Source organism: Lepisma saccharinum, chromosome 6 (genome assembly GCF_977018435.1).
Source record: "Lepisma saccharinum chromosome 6, izLepSacc3.1, whole genome shotgun sequence".
In the NCBI taxonomy this organism is placed as follows: domain Eukaryota; kingdom Metazoa; phylum Arthropoda; class Insecta; order Zygentoma; family Lepismatidae; genus Lepisma; species Lepisma saccharinum.
The window spans coordinates 86,468,338-86,494,621 of NC_139234.1; the positions used below are offsets into that span (position 1 = coordinate 86,468,338).

The 26,284-nt window shown below is 38.5% G+C and overlaps 1 protein-coding gene across 1 annotated transcript in view; it reads left to right on the forward strand.

Annotated features, from left to right (window-relative positions):
* Positions 1–26,284, forward strand: part of LOC145989146 (ras-related and estrogen-regulated growth inhibitor-like) — a 309,491-nt gene that overhangs the window by 35,450 nt on the left and 247,757 nt on the right. The window contains exon 2 of the mRNA XM_083124437.1: positions 13,846–13,982. Coding sequence (XP_082980563.1) covers positions 13,846–13,982 — 137 coding nt within the window. The remainder of the gene's footprint in view (positions 1–13,845; positions 13,983–26,284) is intronic.

Consider the following 26,284-nt stretch of genomic DNA (forward strand, 5'->3'; position numbering starts at 1 on the left):
GGGCTTTGCTATCAATTTCTTGCTCCGGCTGGGGTCAGTAATTAATTTAACATCAGTATATTTTCTGACATTTTCTATTGTTTTGCCATACACAGAATTGACCATCAATTTAAACAAGGTCTTATCAAATTGGCTCATAGCAGATGTTCGAAGCTCTGTGTTTGTATCAATATATGGCTTCAACCATCTTGAGTGCCTGAACCTCAAAACTTTTCCAACTTTGGTCACTTGGACACCATGATTTATTAGGAACTGGAGGTTTTTGTAATATAAGACATAACCCTGTTTTGGCTCTAGAGTCATCATCAATTTCTTTTGTTTAGAGCCAGGTGAGCACTCAGCCTCAGGAATTGGGGGCAGATCAGAAAATGTGTTGTGTAAATCATCAGGAATTGTCAGATCAACCTCTAAGAATAGACCATAGTTACTGTCATCAAAATCCTTAAGATCTTCAATATTGAAATCTTCAACCCACTCAAGCCCTGCATATGGCAGTTTTTTCATCATAGCATAACCATAGAGGCTATTGGCATCTACATACAGTATATAATTTGATGGCAGTGCTGGATCATAATCAGGAATATATTTGTTATTTGCTCTGGCATATCTCTGAGAACATTGCACCATGCCTCCTCTTATACATTGTTCCATAAACAGATACACATCTTGATCCTGGATCAGATCCAATTGCATTTTAGTGTTTAAAAACATTGCAGACCATGCTAGGCCCGGAGCACTGTAAAAATACATTGGATCCAGCTTATAATTTTGCATGGAAGATTTTCTAAATGCCTGAAGTATATCAGCTAAGAGAGTGACATCAAGTTTTAAATATGCCTTGTGATAATCACCAAATGTCTGGCATTTTAAATTGTTCCACATCAACTGGGCATGGTGATAATCTTCATCAGTGATTCCAGATCCTCTGATTTTGCTGTAAAACTCTTGTTGTGGTGGCATTGAACACTCATCAAATTTAGAAAAATCTGTAACATAATCATATGGATATACACCCTTCTGCCTAATTAATTTCAGCTCCTGATTTGGAAACAAAGCACATGTGATTTTGAATTGATCATCAGATAATTGAGTGGCCAGTGTAGCCAGGCTAGCAGACAGAATTCTGTATGAATCAAGAAATCTTAAGTGAATAGGAACACCATTAACTTTAATTATTTTGCTAATGGCAATATATTTAATATTATTTTCAGCTAAAATATTTAAATTCTGCTTATCAAACCCCTCATAATTGGATGCACCATGGCAAAAAATAGGGACAAATTTTGGTCTCTGGATCTTAATATTACAGCTATTACACAGGGCCATTAAGAATTTACCATCTGTATGAGAATGGTTTTTCACCTTGATATTTGCATCTGAAAATTCAGAATCACATACCGGGCATTTTTCTGCATTGTTGAAATCTTCAATCTGCTCCTCTGTTAAAGGCAACATGGGTTTTGATTTTAATAAGATATTAGATGCTATGTCATGGCACTCATTTTCTATTCTATCTGCAAATTTTTTGATGGCATCTGCTCCCATGTATAAACCTTCTTTACTAACAACCCCATCCTGTAGAACCACATAATAAAAACTAGAAGGTTCATGTAGCTGGTATGGTGTAATTGAAGATTCATCAGGATCTGGGCTACAGAATGCAAGGGGTTTGAGATTTGATTCAAAATCACAGACTATATATGCTGGGTGTTTTAACAGGGCTTCAAATTTTTTGAATTTGGCATTTTCACTTGGATTAGGCATCACCATATGAACAGGTTTATGGTTGCCACAGTATTTCAGATGCTCAATTAACTTGTTTTTAGCAATTTCTGCATTCTCTTCCCGAACCCCATTCACCATTTTTCTACCATCAAATACAGTTAAACATCTTCTACACAACTTGAATATTGTCCTAGATTTGTCTAGTAGTGTTCTAATTAAAGCTTCAAGATTATGTATCAAAGTGTAATGATATGTGCCATCCTTTTCAATTAAGAGCAGATTAATCGGAACAGCAGAATCATCATCAAGTGTACTGATTCTGAGAGGATCTATCAAGCAATTGCCACGGCCAGTAGAACAAATAAATACATTAATAGATAATTGTTTACCATTGATATGCCTGGCCTTTTTTTCAAATTTATCAATATTCTGAACAGACATTGGATATTCTAAACCCTCCATTGCTTTATCAAAATCATTTTCATGCTGTTTATAATAACTTATTCTCTCAGGATTCCTTAAAACTGGATACAAAGCAGCTAAAATACACCACAAAAAGCATTTCTGGTCGGTATTTTCTATGTTAACCACGGCTCTTTTGTTTTTAATATTGGCAGGTAATGGCAGATATGTAGATCCTTGCAATGGGCTGAATTCAGAAATATTAACATAGAACTTGTGTGAAGTTCCGCATAGGCTCCATCCTGATTCTTTTGCAGCAAATTCAGAGTGTTTAATATTCAATTGATGTATCAAACTGCTTATTATTTTGTCTGAATTTGCATTTGAATATACCGGTACAGTTTCTGTTATGTGGGGCTGTGTAAATTTTGTGCCATTTGGCTTCTTATATTGTGTAAACAATTTGAGGGACAGCTTATAAGAGCCATTTTGTGCATTTAGAATTGCCTGCACATCTGGATTTATACTGTTCAAAAAATTCTTAATGTCACATCTTGGCTCTGATACAAAACGGTGATCCCTAAGTTGGCCATTAAAACTGCTATGGATAGGTGGTGCATAGCGTGGCTGCTTTGCCGGTCCAGCATTAACAGGTGTTTCATGCTTCCTTTTCAGACCAGATGTAGATGGTTGAGGGGGCAATGTTGATGACTGTGCAGAACAAGAGCCTACATGTCTATTGAAATATGCCTTGCTAAATATTTTATGGCAATTGGGGCATATTTTTGTGGGAGTTCTATATTTGCCTGGGTCACAATTTTTTTGGTGCCTAGCAAAATTGGGGCTGGATATATTTTTATTACACTGATTGCAATATTTTTGATTTGGCATTTTTTGTTGTTGGTTTATTATATACGATTTCCTGGGGTTCAATTCAAAATTTTGTACTTAATATATATATATATTTTGTTCAGCTGTGTGCTTTGTTTATTTCTTGTGTATATTTAATATGTTAATATTATTAATTTTTATTCTCGGTTTATTATACAAAATTTTTTGGGTTTCAAATCAAAACTCTATGCTTATTATGACAGGTTGAAAAGCTAATAGCCTACAAGTGGAAAAAGAGAATAAATATTGATCTACACTGACCTTTCGCAAATGCCTGCACAGACATGCATGTCCTAGAAAGGCAATGACCTAGCACTGTGTGTTATGTATTGATTTTTGTATAACAGGCTGGGACAGATATAAGCCTGACTCTAAATATGAGTGGATTACAACAAACAAGCTGGATGTAACAAATATCAGATTTTTTATACAAAATATAAACCCTTTTGTTCCATATACCAGAAATATATTTAATATGAATAATAAGAAATATTATATATTAAACCAAACAGGCCTGTAAGTATGAGAAGCACTGTAACAACACATCTGTACTCCTCAGCCACTCTCACAATACTGGCTGATATGTAATGCAAAATCTCTTTATATACCCTAAGCATGGATTAAAACATCTGAAACAATAAAGCAATCAGAATATAACACATCATCACATTATGTCATAATTAACCAATCAGAAAACAACACATGCATAATATTGGATAATAATTTGTTGCACAGCATGATGCAATAGAAATAAACCAGAAGTAAGCATGTGTGTGTGTGGGTGTGTGTGGGTGTGTGTGTGTGTATGTGTGTGTATGTGGGTGTGTGTTTTATGAGGATTTTGGCTTAATTTCAAGTGTATCCAAAACAATATCAAGAAGGGGCATATTTTTAACAAGCTTATGGACAACAATCTGGCTGATGCAACTTTTGTAAGTATGGGCAAATCAATCTGAGGGGGCTCATCATTTGTACACTGTAGTTTCGGGAAATTCCCGAGGGCATTTTTACAAAAATCTTGGATTAGACAGGGTGCTACACTTGAGCAAAAAGCTCATATGGGCATGTTGAGCTTGTTTTAAGTGTAGCCAAATCTGCTTGAGGGGGGCTCATCATTTGTTGAGTTTATATTATAGCCAATTATACTACTTATGAGTATAGTTTTCGTCGACGGGATTCGAAAATTTATCTGGCAGATTAGATGCTCAACATCTACTTCATGACTTAACAACTTCCCTAAGAATACTATTTCCTGGAACGTTCTTCTATGAACAGCTTTGTAAACCGACATTCATATGTTAGGTTGTCATAGTGTTCAAATATATGATAAACTTTCTCAGCTTTTTCTATTTTAAAAATCTAGAAATTTTGATTGAAATTTTTCAAATGCTTCACCGTACTTTGCTGCATCAGCATTCCACGTAACAAATGCATATTCTAGTTTTGATTTTACATATGAATAATACAAACCTATGAATATCTCAGTACTCTGAAAATCCCTCCCCAGTTTTTTAGAATAAACCCAATGTTCTCGAACGCATCACTACTTACTTACATGTTCTATGTGTTTATTAAAAGTAAGATTTGAATAAAAATTAACCCCTAAATTCTTGACTGTAAAATTTCGTGAAATAGTATGGTTCTATATTTGGTAATGTTAATCAACTGGGTTTTCCTTTGAGTATATATTACATAATGACATTTATTCATATTTAATGCTAAATAATTATTTATTGTCCACGTTTTTGTAATATCATTTTGAAGTTGAAAACTGTCACATCGTTTGCTTATTTTCCTGCAAAATGTGAGGTCATAAGCAAACAGTAATATGTGTGAATTTTTAAACGAATCAAGCAAATCGTTGATAAGTAACATGAAAAGAAGTGGCCCTAGGTTAGACCCCTGAGGTACTCCTGAGGCGACTCTTATCTCTGAAGATATGTGGCGTTTATATGTCACGTACTTCTTACAGTTCTACAAGTAGGTATCGCGCAGTTGACGAAGTTGTTCAGAAACGTTGAAGCATGCTAATTTACTTAAGAGGATATCGTGGTTGACCAAATCGAACGCTTTGCCAAAGTCGGTATATATTGCGTCAACCCGACCTCCTTCGTCCAAGGTTGAATTTACCTATAAAATTGGTAATATCGGAAAGATTGGTTTTACGTGGGAAAATATGTAACTCTGCATGATTTTTCCGAATATTTTTGCTGGGGCTGATAGTATACTTATTTGTCGATTGTTTTGTACGTGATTAGGGAATTGGACAAATTGTCGTGGCTTTCCATTTTTCTGGAAATTTGGGGATCAGTGACCATGTGATGAAACTGATGAATGGACACTCACAAACATCCATGCCCAAGTCAGGATTCGAACCAGGTTCCCCCCTGGCGTCGTGGCGCGATGTGCTAACCACTCCGCCACGGGGACTGGTTCATATTGTTTATGGGTAGGCAATACTTTCATGTCATATTTAGGGGATTTTTTCTTTATACACAGACTGAAATTGCTGTGCAAAAGCTTCGACTACTGAAATAGAGACAATATTTATACGTGGACTTACTTCACAAACAAATTCGTATTTTTTATATTGATTTATACCGACTTAAAATTTGAAACAAATAGCTGTGAAACACACATATATGAGAAAGAGAAAGTCAAAGATAGTCAGTCGATCCTTCAGCTTTCGAAACGAATTGAGAAATTAAAGGAACTGAATTCCCCTAATTGGATCTCTCGATATACATAAAATTCCGCGACGTAATACATCGTTTCATATTTCATTAACTAACTAACTAACTCTCTAGCCTTCTTAAACCCGAAGGTTCATGGCTGCAGCAACACAGGCCTTCCATCTATCCCTATCTTGAGCAAGATCTATATACTCTTTTCCATCCCTACAGATTTCCTTTAGGTCCATCTCAACGTTGTCCCTCCATCTTCGTCTTGGCCTTCCTATAGGTCTCTTACCATCAGGTTTCCCAACAAGAATCCTGTGAACTCCTCTTTCCTCTCCCATTCGTTCCACATGGCCTGCCCACCTAAGTCTTCTTAATTTAATTATTCTAATAATATCTGGACATGAATACAGATTATGTAGTTCTAAATTATGTAACCTTCTCCACTCACCTGCCTCCTCATCCCTTTTAGGTCCAAATATTTTCCTAAGGATCTTATTTTCAAACACTCTCAATTTATTTTCCTCTTTCAATGTAAGGGACAAAGTTTCACACCCATATAATACTACAGGCAAAATTACTGTTTTGTATATTTTAACTTTTAGTTTCTTAGATATTAAACGAGAAGACAAAAGTTTATGAAGAGAGAAGTAACATGCATTTCCTGAATTAAGCCTACTTTCTATTTCATCTTTAATATAATTCATATTTCATTAGCTCTACAAATTAAATTTCCGCTTCTAGATACAAAGAAATGTAAAAATCAATATTAAAATTTGCCATCCAAAATTCTTAAACCTTCCTTGCTCTTCATTCTCTTCAATAAAAGTTCCGCTCTGCTGACTACAATAAACAATTGAGTTCCCCTTGCACTGCCTCTAAATGAGAGCACAAAGAAGCCGCCACTCATTGAGCACTGAATTGTTTTCTTCCGACGCTCTGCTGCCAAGGAGAGCAAAATAAGGCTTCCAAATATATCGTGAAAAGAGAGAGACGGAAAATTAGTGAAAATTCGATGGAGACTATATATAGCAGATGGAGTTAATTGGCTCGTGTAGGGTGAATTAATTGCTGGATAATGAGTGGATAATGCCAAGCTTCCTTCTCAGACAATCAGAGTGAAAGCGTTTTTACATCATGAAAAGGAAAAGCACGATTCAATTTACTGCTTATACAGATAAAGATAGAAACCAGTATTAATTGCGTTTCGTCTAAATGTGTAACTTTCCCTAGATAAGATTGTCTTTTGAAAATAAATTATGATGACATTTCTTATCGCTGCAATGAACTAATTCTTAAAACGAATATACCTACATTGTCACACAAGATTATTAGAAGTCTATACCCTGTCCCTTCATCTCTGGTGGGCCTCCCCGATGGCGCAGTGGTAGCGTCGTCACCTTGTAATCAAGGGGTCCCGGGTTCGATACCAGGTGGAGGCACAAGTGGTTCGGATCCCACTTTAAAACTGTAGGTCCAGTCCCGATTAGCCTTACTGTGCATAAAGTGGACTTAAAACAACAAATCAACCAACCAACCAACCTTCATCTCTGGAGAAAGGCCGCGCATAGCGGCAGGGAAAGGGGGGGGTGTATGAGCGGGGCGAAGCAGTAAACACTGATGCGAATACTGGCAACTTCATTCGCCCCCTCCTCATGCAATACCGTTCCCTCTCGCGTGTTCTTTTGTGGAGCCGTCTCACGTCAATACTACCGATAGGAGAGATAATACATGGGCTGTAAATTTAAAAGTGGCAACACTGTCAGGAAGAGGTGATAACACCATGCATGTGTCATCAGGATTGAACATTGTCAGTTGGGGCCCATGTCGATGTGCGGAGTGCCAAAAGTGGTCGGTGCAGCGAGTACTGCTGTGTATGCACGAAGTTGAAATGAACGCCATTTTGGTCCTGAAACATGTTTACAAAGGTAGAACAGCGATTGTGGATCAAAATATATCAACAATACGTAGCCAATGGGTCAGTGCATTTCTTGAGGAGGTTGGGATGTGTCAGTGAGAACAACCTCAACAGGAGGAAAATTGCATCATGCCGGTTCCCGATATTGTCACCATTGTGCAACAATCAGATAAGGCTAGGTATTGTTGCTACAGGCTTCATGCAAGTCTTGATGAGATTCTCGTAAATTTTTTGAACGGGCCATCTGGATTTTGATCCACAATCTCTGTCCTACCTTTGTAAACATGTTCTAGAGCAGTACACAAAACTGTGTTCATTTCAACCTCGTACCGTAACGAACCTTAAAGTTCGTGGGATCTTAAGAGCTCCTAGAAGGTTAACCAGTTAATTGATGGGGTGATGTAAACTACTCATCATTCATCCTCTTGATGAGACCACTCGTCATTGACATGACGAGTTATCGCTTGGCATGCGAAAGGTACAAATTACACAAAGGAATTAAACTACTGAAAAGACAATGGTCACTCGTTGGGTTTTGCGAACCGTTGAACCTGTATCATGGCTGGGTGTAGGATAATTACCTGTCTATCTGAAGTCTTTAGCTGAATGAAAATAGCGAAGTCCTCTGTAAGCTTCTCTCCTATTTGTCGACCAGAGCGTTGTTCTACTCCTCACCTACTGCCTTGCTGACCACCTTCTCCCTCTCCACTCAATCTCCAAAGTCAGCTACCTCCCAGCTTGTCTCACCTCTATATTCCCTGGCCATCGAGCTCTTCCTCGATGCCAAATCGCCGAATTGTGTGATTAATATAATTGCTACCATGCAAACCGCTGACACCATAACCAGAAGTATTACCTGTTTCCTGAATGCTCAGGAGGTTTGCATGGCACAACACAATGCCTTGTAAACATGCCTAAGAGGCTTGAGACAGCTGAGAAAAACAAGTGAATGCCCTGGTCAACATGAAGCGTTCAGAGAGACTTAATAAAATAAACATACAATCTTAGGGATTGATACGGTACATACACAACAACACTCGCTGCACCGACCACTTCTGGCACTCCACACATACACATATTTCCAAACTGACAATGCTCAATGCCTGATAGCACATGCAGAGTGTTATTATCTGTGTTGATACTTTTAAATTTACAGGCCATATAATATCTTCAAATGAAGTATTCCTAAAGTATATCGCGATTACTCAATAAACGCAAATCCAACTAGTCTCATCTCGGCCTTGGTGTCAACAAAACATTATTTACGTCACGTAGTCTCGATGGGAGAGTCGGAAGTAGAAGACAGGTCGAAGGCAAATTAACTCGCCAGGAACGGCAGTGGGGGAAGTGGAATTAGACCCCAGAAGCGAATAACAAATTGCTCTAAAAGGTGTTGAAGATAAATGTCTTGGGAGGAAACGAAATTGCTTTTGCAGCGAGAAACTGGAAATTCTGTGGCTGGAAATGGAAACGGGTTTTCTTTTTCTGTTTCTGGAATAGGCCTAAATGCTTCAAAAGAAGCAAGTAGAACATTTCATGAATATGGGCTTCATTTTAATGTACCTTAGTTTGCACCTTCTTAAATTAAATTAATAATAAATGTGTTTGTCTCAACAGTATCATTTATAACATTTTAGACATCAAACATAAACAATCACCATACAAATTATTATAATCTTCTTTTGCAAAACGACAATCACTGTTTACATAACCTTTGTTCAGAAAGTAATGATTTTTGTTTCTTTAAAAATACAGAAAGCACTGGCGTAGACACGGTAGAGTTGATTGGGCTACAACCTCTCTCGAAATTTTTGACAGACTCAAAATTATTAAATGAAAAGAGTAAAGAATTAGTAAAAATCCAAAGAGGCAAATATAAAACCCTTTTAAAATAACCACTAATTACATTTCTGTGTTTGAACAATTTTTAAAACGAAGGCTAATAAATATTTTTAGTGCATCCCCTTCCCATTAGAACGCAACTACGTAATATCCACCTTTTCAATTCCACCCCCTCCGAAAAGAAAATCCTACGTGGTTGAAGGTGAGTTTGGGTAGCTATGAATCACATAACTACAGTGCGTCTACCACGTTTTAGGACTGGAATGAAACCATACTTGCAGGAAAGCAATCAAAACATTTTTTTGTCTATTCTTCAGTATACATCCCTCCTAAGTGGACACACGTGTTTGCACGGTTGTACAGTCTCTGAATGCCATGGTAGAAGTCACCTTCGGGAATCGAGTGTAAAACACGCTTCACGCCATTTTGAATGTCACAAACAGAGTTGAGAACATGACCTTTCAATAGGGATTTTAATTTTGGAAACAGGAAATAGTCCGCAGGTGTTAAGTCCGGCGAATAAGGAGGGTGGTCCAACACAGTCACATCGTGAGGATGAGGATATGTGAGGCGGGTGGCAAAAGTCGAGTCGTGAGGGTGAGGGTGTGTAAGGGTGAGGGCGAAGTTGAGTCGTGAGGGCGAGGGCGTGTGAGGGTGAGGGCAAAAGCCGAGTCGTGAGGGTGTGTGAGGGTGAGGGCGAAAGTTGAGTCGTGAGGGTGAGGTTATTCACAACTCGATAAGTAGAAGTGTAAATGTTATGTTGTAATTGGAATAATGGCTTTGATCTTTTCTAAGCTGAACAGTTATAAGTTGCGAAACTTGGTACACATATGACTTACAATCTGGAAAGGAATACTGTGAGAGTTAGACTAAGATGTATAGTGACACTCCCAATGCCGTTCAACTCCAAGACACCCCTGGCACCCCTAGGGTTGGGGGTGAGAAGGTGGTGACATGTAAAAATAAAATCGAAAACGACCGATATTAGTGTTGAATCCATAGTTGTCGTGGTCGCTAAGATGAATAGTGACACTCCCAATGCCGTTCAACTCCAAGTTCATTTTACACTATAGTTAGAATTCATTATTTTCCTGTCTATTAGAAGATTGGTATAAATAAATAACCGGGCAACGCCGGGAAATCAGCTAATATATGTATTATTATTTGCATGCACCCCGCATCAGTCCTTTTTGTCTATGTTCCTCGTTTCTTAATGCTAGGCAGTTGATTTACTTGTTGTTGCTATCCTCTGATACTGCTCAGGTCTTGTACAATATTTGCCGTAAAATATTTTTCAGTGTTCACATCACATATAGATGTTGAATATGCAGACAGGGGAAGGAATTGAGAATGGGAAAGAAAGAAATTAATAATTCCCATTCACAACGAACACCTATCCATGCCGAAATTCGAACCCGAGACCTGTGCCTTCGTAGCGCGCTGTGCTAACTACTCCATATCGAAGCCTCATATGCAAGCGAGTACTCGACTGTTTCCCCTATTGACAATGACGTCACTGTAACCACATTCGTTAAAAGAACAGCATTCATATCATGATAATCAGATCTCCATTTACCTGGTAGAGATTAAATCAACAAATTTTCTTGCCAGTAAAGAAAATAAACTAAATGTTTGATAATTGCAAAGTTGTGTTCTTAAAACCGAGACGACTTAGAACACGGGGATATAGGCAGGAGAAGCAAATGATGTTCGTATTCTCTTTGCCATAGCCCACTCTGTTAAACGCAGGATGGAACCATGTGGTTGTAGGAATCGAAACACTGATGGACGGATTCCTTCCGAAAAAAATGAAGTGAAACAGTTCTTCAGTTCTTTGGGGGGAGAAAATGAAATGAAAAGTTTCATGTGTCCTGATAGAACCTAAATTTTTGGCTGAAATTTCTGGGATGTCAAGAGTTTGATTCAAATCCTGAGAAAACTGAGGTGATAGTCCATATTTCGTAATGTCATGTCAAACTGAATGGATGTTACCTGTTTACATGTAGAGAGCAAAAATTATGTTGTACAATATTAACAATCTTTTTATTTATCTTATTCTCCCAAATAACTTTCATAAGGCCCACATTAGACGGAAGCATTAACTTTAACATTTTTGCTAGCATAAGTGCTATGTAAATGCTTCCAAAAATCTTTTAGAAGACAGTACATTACACAAAGCATTTCATGTAAAATTCCGGTTAGCTCTTTCGATTACAATGTGCAATATATACAGCTCCAAAGGCACGTCGAGTTACATAATCTATGGTGGGTGCACGTTGTTTATAATTGAAAGAACTAATATGTTCTTCTATACGTGAACTGTATACGTTATAAAGTATGCAGCGCCATTGTTTTGTATCTAAAATCTTTTTATAGGAAATGCCATTCCTCTCGATTGAATAGTTATCGTGTTTTAAAAATGTGAAGTGATACATTGTTTACATCTCACGCGGCCACCATTGCATGTGCACTCGTGGCCTAGTGGTTGTTTCTCATTGGTTATGCTATAAAAAACGCTACGGAAATAAGACCTATTCTATCCTTGATTATTTTTGGTGATTTAAGTCCACTTTGTGCACAGTAAGGCTAATTGGGACTGGACCTACAGTTTAATGTGGAATCCGAACCACTATATGCCTCGAACCCGGGACCTCTTGATTACAAGGCGACGACGCTACCACTGCGCCATCGGGAAGGCACGATTCTATCCTTGAGAAATGCCATGAAATATGCCATGCAATCTGAAATGCTATAAAAATGTTCACTAAAAAATAACATAAAAATGCTCAGGAAAATGCTTTCGTCTTAAGATCAGTCCTAACACATGTACTAATTTCAGACTTATGAAATTACGAATACCTGCCAACGATGATGTTATAGCTCTTGGTTTCTATCACTATAAAAATAGTTTTTTACCGCAGCCATGTTTGTAGTCTATTAAGAAAGAACTACAACTTGATCTTAACCACTTTCTTAGCCACACCACGCAAGAAAGGAAACTCTGTAGCATCATGAATCTTCTTCCTGTTACCAACATAAATTTTCGTGGAAGACAGGTGACTGTCAAGGAAATTGCCTCGCCATTTTCTTTTGTCAGAACGAATGAACTCCCACTATTTACTTTGAGGACCAACTTGAGTTATGATGCTGTTTCCTCACCTCTGTACGAAATGCGCATTTAGTCAATTCCGATACAAACTAGTAAAGTTTAATTACTTTTAACCATCACACACATCATGTTCCTTTTTGGTTATATAAGGGTCGAAAGACATTATGAGTTGGAGTTAATGTGTAAGCCATGAAAAGTTCAACTCTCTCTCTCTCCCTCTCTCCCTCCCCCCCTCTCTCTCTCTCTCTCATTGTTTCGCACTTTAAACATATCGCCATCGCCCTACAGTTAAAAAACCAAATAAACACATAAAAAATCGCTACAAATTACGTACTATTGAATATCAGCTGTGATCGGCACATGTGAAAATTACCGAAATGAATTTAGAGATATATTCCATTTCTTCTACATTGGGTATAATTTGTGACGATCGTATGTTATATACCAATCCGAATTTTAATATATTTCGTGAACGCCAGCTTAAATGTTCGATAAGGCAAGTGATAACTGTCGACTCTCTATGCATTTGGCCGTTATAAAGCACGGGTCACGATTTCAGAAAATTATAAAATTACTTCCTTAAAGCATTCACGATAACCTTGTTGTAAGACAAGGTTAATGCTTATCCTGCATGTTTACAACACAATTTAGAATATTTCCCCTGAAATTTGATGTCGAAGACAATTTGCCACAAAGAATCGTGAGCTTTAAAATCAAAATATGACTGTTACGTTCAACCGGACAGTCTTTTGTTTCTAAACAATTCGACCCTCCAGGAACCGACACTGCTTCTACTGTCCAAGGTAAATGTAAGGATGAGTGTAATATTGGCCAAAAAAATTGTAATTTTTTTTAAAAAAAATATCCATGAACAATAACGAAACCAGAAAAAGTAATCAAATATTGTATTACGTGATAAGAAATGTGCAAATAGTTTCCATTAGACCTAAATCAAGTCTGTTGCATATTTTGTGTTTATACCATTGGTAATGTTTGTTTCATTTAATTGGTAGTTGATTTCAAATGCCGGGATTGCTGTTGGATCATACATCCTATTCCATAATGTACATGTACGGAATATTTCATTGAGATAGCTTAAATATTACAAAATCTTCAGCAAAGTTTCAATGCCTTCATTGAGATAGCTTAAATATTACAAAAATTGCAACAAAATTTCAATGAGTTACTTCTCACCCACCCTGTATAATATGATAGCAATTGTTTAATATCATAAAAATAAATTACTATTATTAAATACTGTTGTCTTGCTCTTCCTTTAGCTCTGGTGGTTCGATTCATCACTAGAAGATACATAGGGGAGTACGACCCCAACCTGGAGAAGGTCTACACTTTCCACACGGTGTTCGACAACGAAATGGCGTTCTTCGAAATTCTCGACACAGCCGGACAGCCTCATGTGAGTATACAGCTTATAGGTAATACCCGGCGAAAGGATTTCTTATATGTACTGAAAGGTGTTAGAATATTATATACATATGGTTATGTTAATGGAAATATTGAAATTATTTGTTAAAAATCACAATTTTCATTAAGATACGGACTCCTCTAAATCATGAAATTAATTGGAATGCAAATTTCAAGCCCGACCCTGTGGCCGAGTGGTTAGCACATCGCGCTGCGACGCCAAGGGTCCCTGGTTCGAATCCCGGTCGGGCTTGGTTGTTTGTGAATGTCCATTCATCAATTTAATCATTTCTTCACTCATCCCTATCTTCGCAAATTAGCCAAGAGGCACAAAACGCGAAGTAAAATAAACTAAATCAATCAATCAATCAATCAATCAATGCAAAATTCAAACGCGAATTACGCTTAGGTCCTGATTTTCTGTTACAAAAACAACGGTTTTTCAAACTTTCTTTAAAGTGTTAAAATGTGAATGTCCTCTTGTTTTTTTGTAACGTGTAGCAGTGCCCACGTTACATAAATATATAAACTTAATATTTTTTTTAACTATAATTCTATATGTTAATGGTTAATTAGGCCTACTTAGTAATGTGGAACACACCTCGTATATAAACTATACATCCTGGTGTTAGTTATAAGTTCCAAGAGTTCGTTTCTTTCTGCCAGCAAGCTGAGCTGGAAGTTTATTATCGGTGACAACAATGCAAGAAAGCTAACGCTATTGTGTAAGAGCCAGGCAGACTCAACCTTATGAAAACGTTGTCTCAGGGAAAAGACGAAAGATTAGGCTGACTTTCCCACTCTATATCTGTCGTGTCCCTTGGCGGACAGTAATTAGACTTATATCATAATAATACCTAATTCTTTAACAGCAAGACAGTATTTTCAGAATTTAGTTACGTTAACGCAAAAGGAAGTTATGCCCGCGCAAAACAAAACCTGTATATATTTTTGCTTAACATTTTCACGTAGTATATATATTGGCATATCATGTAGCCGTTGCGGGGAGAGAGGGGAGTTGAAAGAAGCCATACTCCCTGGTCAAACATTTAAAATTCTATTGCATATTTATTAATGACAAAAGGGTAAAAATAATAATTTTTACATGTAACTAATTATGTTTCTCATTGATACGTAATTAATTTGTATTTTATTGTGATGTAAAATTGGTGTTGAGATAAAACTTTGTAAATCCATCACGGCACCGAGAAATCCTATATAAGCAGCGGAGGTCGGTGGCTCGTGGCCTTTTGTATTCGAACTTCTGATAAATGCGGAACTCTTATAACCGTCTTTTCTTTCAACGCTCTAACTTCTGCTTTTACATCCACTTCGATCTTAGAAATGAGTTCATTCTCTGATTACCTTAGGACAGTTACTTAGCTCTTCTGGTCAGAAGGCGTAAATTCTCTCTGTTCTATGCTCCTGGTCAGGTGATACAATTGAGAGAGTTGTGATTGTCTTGAGATATGCCGGAATTTGGGATCGGCCGATAGACTGTTGGTAGTCAACGTTTGTGACCCTGGTCAGGGCACACCTTTTCTTATTCTGTGGTCACGGAAGAATCTTCGTTTCTCCGGTCAGAGGCTGGGGAGAGAAAAGGAAGTTGGATGGGAAGTATGATTTTTTATTACATAATTGGAAGTATGTGTCTGACAGACACGGAACGCCGAAACTTTTGTTTCCTTGCAAAGTATTACATAGATTTATTCTTATAATCTAATATTATAAAATTTATTTCAAAATACACACACAACGCAAGTGCTACGTAAGAAAAAATAACTATTATTGAGAAAAACTTTTCTTTTTTTATGAAAATGCAACTTTGTTTGTCTCCTTCCGTGTTTCTCTTGTTTCAGAGTCGTCAAATCAGAGGCAGAGTAACAAAATTTAGAAACGCTTCACTGACATAGCTGATCTAAATATGGGTCTACCCATAGAATCAGTAGAAAATAGGAAAACCATATCCTCATGTCCAGACTTACAAATTGATGTAAGCATAAAAAGAGCTAAAAGTGCCTTTATTTCACACTTATGAGTTGGTCTGTAATTGCTCTTTTGATGCTCTTTGACTTTAATTCTTGTTTTCTCTAATTTTACATTTGTCCACAACAGAATATGATCAATAATGTCGTCATCAAAAATTAGAGACCAAATATCTTCCATTTGAGGAATTTCACCTAAATTTCTAACAATCTTTGTCAAGCCTGGAATTCCTCGTATTATATTTTGACGAGGAACACGTCTAGTCTTTGTTGGTTCTTTAGATTCCCAAGAATATCCTTTCTTCCCTTGAAAAAAAGCCGGAACGTCTTTCTCTTTATTTGTTCTGCAACTTACAGACGAAATACTAGCTTCGAAATTACGACAATCTTCATCATCAGTGGAAGAACCATATGTATCAGGAATGAACGTGGGGTCCACATCGGAATCATCATCAGAAAATAGATCTTCCATCTCCTCTTCTAGCCCATCTTCTTCTTCCACTTCTTCCCACATTTTTAAAACCTTGGCGCAAAAATTGGGTTCACCCAGTTTAGCTACATCGCTTAGTTTCCTTTTCCTAGATGTAGAAGGTCCTTCCTCCATTATAACTAAGTTCTAATCATCAACATCAATAATACTTGTGTGTAAGAAAACTACACTACTGGAAGTATGTGTCCACGGGACACGCAAAAAACCTTACGTTATTGGAAGTATGTGCCTCTCAGACACGGTAGGTTACAAAAAAGGTCTTATCAGCTAACACACAAGCGCGACCGACAACAATGAATCACACCACCAAACTAAGAAAAAAAAATTATGAAGGTATTGAGGAGCTCGCTTCACAGAAACATACAGGGTTGCCAGCACAACGAAAAGAAAAACCATGCGTGTCTGTCAGACACATACTTCCTGTTAAGGGTTAACTGGATATCTACAGAACCTAGTGGGAAGAAGGATTGTCGACTGCTTGTAAGATCTTGGTCAAGATCTATAAGTAGATTGAGAACCTTTGACCCAGAATTACGAGGGACCTTACATCGAGGACTGAAGCAGCCGGATTAACCCGAACCTTGAGCCGAGGTGACTCAAGCCTCGAAGAGTTACTGAGCGTGAATCCGAGGCTCAATAGACCCATCAATCAAGTAACGATCCAGGGGTGGATCTTACAGTTTCTATAAATAGATTAACTTTGAACCTGCTTTTAATATCACATAAAGTAATGGAAGTATAATCAAAATATGCAACGTCGTTTGGAGTCGTAGTCCAAAATTATCTTCATATTTGAATCTTCCCGTGAAACTACATTAACCTTCTGAATTTCTTTATACTCAAGGGTTTTGGAAAGCAGTTTTCATATTCATTTTAACATACTTGCCTTTCATCATGATCTAATCCTTCAACGGTTTATTCACAGTCTCAAAACCTTCAGAGAGAGAAAAATGTCTGTTCCGAAGAATTTTTGACTGGTTTTGTAATGCATGTAACACGCCTTGTGTCACTGACAACTAGTTCTGCATATTTATCTATTCCAAGTTTCAGATACAGCACTTGTAAGGCCATTTTACACTGAAAACTCTAATAAATCAACAAGAACAAGTCAAGATGGTTTTAGGTAAAAACAGGAAAGTAAATATAAACATGATAAGACATAAACAAGGAAACAAACAAAATATTTACATAGATATTAATTCTTAGAGAAGATCGGAAAATACTTTCAGGGACAAAAATGTCGATGTTAGTTGTTAATTTGTTATAGAATTGGGGCAGCCTGTGGAAAAGGGAGCGCTGTACGATAAGGGAAAGCGTGCCGGTAGAGTTGAGGAACAATTGAGTGTTTCGGGTCGATCGAGAGGGCACTCTGAAATTGAATTCTGTAAATAGAAATTCAGATCTTAATTTTCCATTGGTAATTTTATAGAAACATTTCATATCGGCCATATCACGTCGGGTCTGCAGTAACTGAATGTTCAAAGTAGTCAGGATGTCAGGTTTCTGAAGATGCCGCAGAGAAGGAATTCTATGACGAACAATGGTGGTAAGGAAGCTGAGGATGGAATCTGGAAGCAATGGCCCAGACTAGAGAGCAGTATTCAAGAATCGGAGAAATGAATGACTAGAATAATAGGCTAAGAGAAGTTGGAGTATCAATTCCAGCGAATCTGTAGAGGAGGCCTAAGAGGCGCATTGCACTTTTAGTTGTAGCTGCGATGCGTTCCTTAAAGTTTAGTTTTTTATCTATGTTAACACAAAATTTTTTGAGTCGCAACTCTAGTAATACAATTGTTTCCAAGAAAATAGTGAGAATGTGTTTTGCTCTTTTTTTTAAGAGACTGTGAGGGAGGATCATTTCTGCGAGTTAAGTTGTAGATTCCAATGCTTACACCATGAGACTAGTTCGGAAAGAGCATTCTGGAGAATCACAGACAGCATCTTGTGTGGTTGAGATTTCATTGAAAAGTTTACAGTCGTCAGCAAACATTATTATATTGACAGGAAGTGAGGGAAGTCTTTGAGGGAGATCGTCCATGTATAGGATGAACAAGAGAGGGCCTAAGACGCTCTCCTGTGACACCCCAGACAAGACAGGAAGAAAATCAGAAGAGGTGCATGAAAGGATGACACGCTGTGTCCGTTAGTGTAGATAATTGTGAATTAAGAAGAGAAATTTGCCATGTAGCCTATGTTAAATCTAGTTCGTAATTTGTGAATAAGAAGAGCATGGTTTATTTTGTTAAAGGCTTTGAAATATCCAAGTATATCATTTAGCTGGAAATTTTTTAAATAGCACTACTTGCATGTGAAAGGAGAACTGAAAGATTAGTGAAGCAAGAGCTACCTGAAAGAAAACCGTGTTGGGGCAGTACTGATATGCGGAGATGAAAATGTGAATAATCTGTCCTTAATGATTTTTTCACAGATTATAGACAGAGGTGAAAGGAATGATATTGGTCTGTATGATATAGCACTATTTTTATCTCCAGATTTGTGAATGGGTACAACTTTGGCTTTCTTAAACATCTGAGGAAACACGCCTTCAGAGAAGCACCTATTTAGCAAGAGAGGGAGAGGATGAGCCAAAAAGTCAGCAGAGTTACGGAGGAAAATTGTGGGAATTTCATCTGGTCCTAAAGAGCGGTGTATGGGTAATGAGGCAAGGAGAGATTTAACTTTTTGAGAAGTGATTTTGATATTGGAGAGAGAGTGGGAACAAACCGGCTTCACGTCGGGGAGTGGGTTTGTTGTAGCATGAGAAATGAAGTTTTCGTGAAAGAAACTGTTGAATAACTTCACTCTTTTATCACCACAGGCTGTTTGAATTGGTCCTCGGAGTCTAGAGATGTAGAAAATTATTAATAGAGTATGTACTGGGTGAGTCTTTTAAAAGAGGCCCCTTGGAAAATATGCTCCTTGCATGTAGTCAACCCTGGTACACCGAAGAGAAGAGCGGGGTAGAGAACAGTCCAGGATATCTGGGCCAAGCAGTTTAGACAACTTGACATAAACGTAAATGAATGAAACATCTCTTCTGTAAATACAGTACAGCGTGACAACAACCTACCTAGAGGAGGTGCTGGAAGTGTCCTCCGTTGACCTCGAGGCATGTGTGCAGACGATACCACATGTTCTGAAAAGCACGGGCGAGGACATCCTGCGGGATGTCCTGGATAGCTGTGAAAATACAGAAGGTCGTTCGATATCTCTGGGGACAATGTTGGAAGGGTGATAAGTTCATGAAAACCCATGTCGCTACCAACGTTCATGCTCAATTGGAAAACCAGCATTCCGTGCTATAGCCCGACAAAGTAATTTCCATTGAAACAGACTTTTCCGAAGAGTTATCATGTCCAACTTTTCCCACTCCTCCTGAGAGGCTCTCCAGAGGCCATTGAGAGTGTGTGGACGTCTCTTTCCTAAGGCCCGTTTTAGGAGTCCAAACGCACAGAAGTCCATGGGTGACCCATCGGGCGCCTTCGCTGGAATGCCGCTGTAAGGAATTGCACGGATGCCAGTTTCCACCTCCATTCGCTGTAAGAACAGACGAGTCGAACGGGAGGCATGGCTGGATGCTTTATCTTGGTGCACCCAGACCTGGTTTTTGGCTCCCCCATACAGTGCCAGGATATCTATGTTATAAATGGGTGTTAAAACCTCATCCTGATAGTACGTGGAGTTCACCTTCACATTATTAGCTACACGACGAATTGCTAGCTTGCCATTATAGCAGTATCCAGATATTATCATGAAACCCCGTGGAAAACTTTCCTGGCATTCTCGATACAATGTTTGATAATTGTTTTTGTCGCGAGGGCGGTAGTAAATCGCGCGGGGTTTGTGACAGTCACTAAGGTAGACATATGCTTCGTCTAATGTCACCACATTTTTTTCCATCTCTCTCCTGCAAGATAGGTCTCATAGAGCTTTCTAGTGTTCGTGCGACGTTCCGCAATGTGACGAGGCAACAGCTTGTGAACTCGCCGCTTATGCCGCATTTCTAGTTGCAGGTCCTTCTTGATTATGGTGTTCACTGTTGACACAGACATTCCCAACTTACGTGCGATACTCCTTTGGGGGGCAGGGTTACCACCTGACACAAGGGCCTTCACTTTTCTCACTATGTCCGGTGTACGACTCGTAGCTGCTCGTGGATTTGCCTGTTTCTTTCCCTGTGGAATTAGGCCCAGTCGGCCTTTGCCTTTTTTGTTCAATACCGCACCGATCCCGTTCTTCGATATCACAAAACCACGCTTCTTGCACATTCCTTTGATTGCCGAATAGCTATATTTAGCATCGGAAAGGGCTGTTATGTAGCCCTCCCAGTATGGTTCAATTTTCTTCGGCATGTTGTAGGTAAATGGCACAACACTCTGCACACACGTTCTCGGTACTGACGTGACTCAACATGCACCGTTTGGACGGACTGACGTTGATAACAGCGCCGCCAGCGGCTTTCAAAATCGTCACCAGAGATCCCGAACAACCTTCTGTATTGTTCTGGAGTTCTTCGAGTGTGTGGGGGTTGTTGCTATACACCTGTCCCTTTAGAGCTCCCCACAAGACGAAATCACAGGATGATAAATCTGGAGAACGAGGTGGCCAAGGTTGGTTCGTGCCAAGGCTGATGACGCGATCAGGCGGGAACACTGACTCAATGCGCGTGATCGTTGCACATGCTGTATGCGCCGTGGCTCCATCCTGATGAAAGTAAGCGTTCCTTCGCTCATCCTCAGTCAGTTGTTCAACAAACACGTTGAATATGTTACTGATGTAACGAGCCGAGTTCACAGTCTCATGGAAGAACACGGGGATGATGCGGCGTGACGACACGGCACACCAGATACCGAGTTTCTGGGCGTGCAGTGGAACCTCCATGAACACGTGTGGATTGTCACCTGACCAGTGTCGCGTGTTCTGGGAGTTTATGTAGCCTGACAGATGGAACGATGCTTCATCGAAAATGTACAAGTAACCATCCTGCAGCACCTCCGGAGCAATATTGGACAGAAACCACTCACAAAACTGCACGCGAGCTGCCTTGTTCACATCCCTCACCTGATGCATCACGGTAACTTTGAATGCGTGCAAGTTAAAGTCCTGCTTCAGGATCCGCATAGCGGTTGACTGGGTCACCTGCAACTGTTGTGCCGAGATAATTTTCGTGGACTGCGTATCATTAGCTGCGCTACGTCGCCCACCTTTGCCTCAGTGCGGACAGTCTTTGGACGCACTTATGGCCCATTCAGCACGGATCCGGATTTCCGCCATTTTGCAATCAGTTTTTGCATTACTGATTTGGTTGGGGTCTTCGCTGGAACTCCATTCACCGTGAACTCCGTCGTAAACAAATCTGCACACTGTTTCCAAGAACCGAGGCGTGCATACGTCTCGACAACAAAGATACGCTGCTGCACCGTTAACACCATGCTGACCCACCGATTCACAATCACAACTTTCCTCACCGCTCAACTGCACTCAACTGACCTGCATGCCGCCTGCCTCAAGGTCCCTACTGGACACTTTCTTTTCAATCTCCCTCTATGTCATGTTTTCTAAACTACTTGGCACCGATAAACTGAACTGTTCTCTACCCCGCTCTTCTCTTCGGTGTACCAGGGTTGCCTACATGCAAGGAGCACATTTTCCACGAGGCCTCTTTTAAAAGACTCACCCAGTATTATCAGCATAATATTCAACCACTTCAAGACACATACTAAAGTTAGAATTGCCTTAACGACGATGAAATTTCGGGATATACCATAAATTATTCACCCCAAAACAAATCAAAATATCTTTACTGTAAACATTTCTCGAAAACAACAGAAATGGAATTACAATCATTGACTCACAGAATCTTTAGCGAACATAATTCTCATTATTAATAAACCTGTAGAAGGCCACCTTGAGTGGCTTTCTCAGTATAAAGTCTATTGATGAATTGACTCCACGTGTTGCGGATCATATCTATGGTGATTGATGCCACAGACTCCTCGGTCCTGGGCTTCAGTTCCATCAAGTCCGTAGCTTTCTTCCTGTAGACTATGTCCTTCACGTAACCCCACATGAAGACATCTAGGTGTGTCAAGAGATGTTGTTTCGTACAAAAACAAAACACGATTTGCCTCTTTCTGCACCGTCGCTGTTTACATTACATTACTGTGTTTCCTCAATGCATGATGGTACCGAGTGTTGCCAAGTACGTGAAAGAAGTATTTTTCAGGTGTTCTTCATGTTAATAATAACGACCTCCTCTCCACTTGCATAGAAAGTTTCTTATCTTCACCATTTATGGGGTGAATAATTTCTAGACACGCTGCATTTTTTTCAAAAGATATTTGTTATTTAGCACAATAAGAGAAAATGTAGTGAAGCATGAATATGGTATACGTTGGTTTGGTTCGTTGATTTGGTGTCTTAAGTCCACTTTATGCACAGTAAGGCTAATTGGGACTGGACCTACATTTCAAAGTGAAATCCGAACCACTTGTGCCTCCACCGGGTAATATGATATACGGGCTGGGAAGTTTTTGAAAATATGAAGTTATATGAAAAGCAATTAAAATATATACAATATTTGCTAAAATATAATATATGTAAATATATAGAAAATAAAAGTAGCATGTGTTTACACATAAATCCGTTCCCAGTACCCTTTACTTACTGAATTCGTATTGAACTTCTTTTCTAAAACGTGAAAATGTATTTTCTTACATAATTAAGTGACATCCCTGTACCGTTGACAAAAAAAAGTAATCATTAATTACGCATTTCAGTTTTGAACACTTTCAAATGTGCCAGAATTTCATTTATTGATCTTCGCTTCTAATCGTAATTACTTCCTCGTAATCCCTTTAATCTGGAGAAGTGGATTTCAACGAGGCGCAATGATTGGATGCCCATATGTTGGTCTCTCAGATTTTCCATCTTTTTCGTAAACTTAAACTGTTCCCATTGTCAGACTACAATGCATTTCATAATTCAATCGCCCAACGTATTCTGAAAAATTCGTTTTATCATTTGTTGGCAAATCCTTCCATTGATTTTCAACCCTTCAACGCTCTTCCAAAGGAAGATTTACAAATGTAAATTCTATCGTGATAGAATTATGATCAGAAAAAATAAATAAAAACAAACAAAAAACATGCATATTTTTAGCATTGCTTTCTTCAGGAATGTTATTTATTCATGCAGGACAATTGCAATCTCGCATTGATTCAGATACGGCAATACCATTTGGATGAAAAAGCTATTAGTGCATTCGTACATACATATATACGTACATACATGTATGTGTCAACATTTAACTACCACATTATGCTCGGTGTAATCGGAACCGGACCTAGCTTTCAAAGTAGCATCCCAACTATTCGCAATAAGGTCTCCTCAGCGGATCAAACCCGGAATCCATTCATTACAATGATACAGTTGCCAGCACTGCATCGGGAGACCAAATGTGTCTCTCTGTGTGCGTTAGTGATTATTAATGTTATCTGTGCTATTATATTATTTTATTATTGTATTTATAAATTTTATTATAAATTTCTTCCTGGCACATTCTCTCTTCGAATTTCATCACTCAACTTAGACGAATGGTTATCGTTCAGTTTCCTTGCTTTTATCCATTCTCCTATCATCCTGGGGGCCTCCCCGATGGCGCAGTGGTAGCGTCGTTGCCTTGTAATCAAGGGATAAGGGTTCGATACCCGGTGGAATCACATAGTGATTCGGATTCCACTTTAAACTGTAGGTCCAGTCCCGATTAGCCTTACTGTGCACAAAGTGGACTTAAAATACCAAATCAATCAATCAATCAATCAATCAATCCTCTCCGCTCTGGTTAATGTAATCGTACAAACAAGCAACGGTAAATCAGAAGAAATCGTGAATGTAATAATTGCATTCTAAATTTATTGATTTTCCAAGAGTGAAATACTTTTAACCACTTATATTTTTCAAGGGAATAGGATGGTTAGCCACCCTTAATTGCGAAGTTGTTAGCATAAGGCTCTATGAAGCTAAAGGCTGGAATGCTTTGCTGAAACCGAAGTTCTGTCATCGTATCACCGCATGATTCAAAGGCATTCTCAGAATAGAATTAGAAAATTATAAAGACTGCATTAGAAATAGAAAAGAATTACAGCGAGTTCTCGAAAGCAAAGAGCGTTGAAAGTAATCCGTTTCATACTGCAAGTCATATTTCAAAGTTTCTAGTAGCACGTCACATATAGTAAGCTTTAAACCTATCTCTGCATAAAGTAGACTGAAAGAATCTTTCGAAAATAACAACCTTTCATTAGAGAAACAAACCATGGTTCAGTGGTCGCAAATGAACCAATTCATCTGATTAATTCCTGCTTTCAGGAATGTTATGTTAATGTTTGTTGAGTGACTGGTTTGCAGTTAGAGATTACGCAAAATCGATTTTCACGGAAGTGCATGTATTGATTATGTGCCATGGACAAATTAATTCCACCTTTGAAATAATGCGGGACATGTCGCGGGATCAAAGGTATCGAGCCAGAATATGTGGTAAAATATCCAAATTATACAGTTTGGTTATGAAAAACTAAATATGCTGACCAAGGCAGTAATTTATTTTATTAAAAACATAAACTAACGTAACGTTTCAACCTTCTAGCAAGGTCTTCTTCAGACTCTGTATCAAGTACAAAAGTAACCAGATACAACAAGAAGGGTAATATATATACACAAACATTACTCCCTCCAGACTATTTAGAAAGTTGTTTGGAACTTTCTAGCAGATGACTTTCACTTTCCAACTTTACTTTCACCTAAAAGGCTAAACACAATTACTTCCATATAGAATGTGGTTGGACTTTTTAATCTCACGCTCTTTTCCCTTCATTTTTCTTCCTTCTCCTCTCCTCTTTTTCTCTTGTCCTTTCCACTCTTTCCAACATCTTCTTCCATTCTTTGTTTAACTTCAGTCCCCCATTCCAGTTCATTGTGTCTTCTTCGCCTTTCTTCTCTATTTCCTTGGCTTCCTTCCATTTTCTCACTAGCATTCTCTTCTCCCTTCCTATTTGCTTAGCCTCATCCCACTCTATGTCATGTCCTGTTTCTCTCGTGTGTTTAAATATTGCATTTCTGTCTCTCTTAAGTCGTACATCATCCCTATGTTGTTTCAACCTGTCTTTCAGCCTTTTTTTCCGTTTCTCCTATGTACACACTCTGACATTCTTTACATTTTACTTCGTAGATAATCCCTTCTTCTTCCTCTTCTCTGTTTTCCTTTTTCTTGTTAGCATTCCTCGCTATTCCTAAGATGCTTCTCCCTCCCTTCCTGTAAGTTTTAATTCCTGCTTTCCTAAGTACTTTGCATATCTTTTCTGTGGTCTTCCCCATACTCCTTATTCCAAACCTTCTCTCCTCTTTTTCTTTCTCTGCCAATTCTCCCCTGCCCGTTTTCTTACTTCTTCTGTTTATGTCCAGTCTATCCTGCTTCTCATAGCCATTCTTTTCCAGCTGTTTCCATAGGCTATTTATTTTGCCTTCTTTTTCACATTCTTTCATGCATATTTTCTTGATTCTGTCCTCCATATTCTTTATAAAATTTATTTTTGTCACCTCACTTACATCACTTCTTTTGTGGCAGAATACCCCTGCTGCACACTTCTTCTGATGCCAAGCGGTTTCAATTTCTTGTCCTCTTTTCCTTTTCATCAATATATCTAGATAGCTTAACTTGTCTTCTTCTTCTATTTCAAGTTCCAATAATATCCCTCTTTCTTCATCTTGAATTTCTTTGGCAAAAATGTCAAGCTGCCAAAATGTCATTTTTGCCAAAGAAAT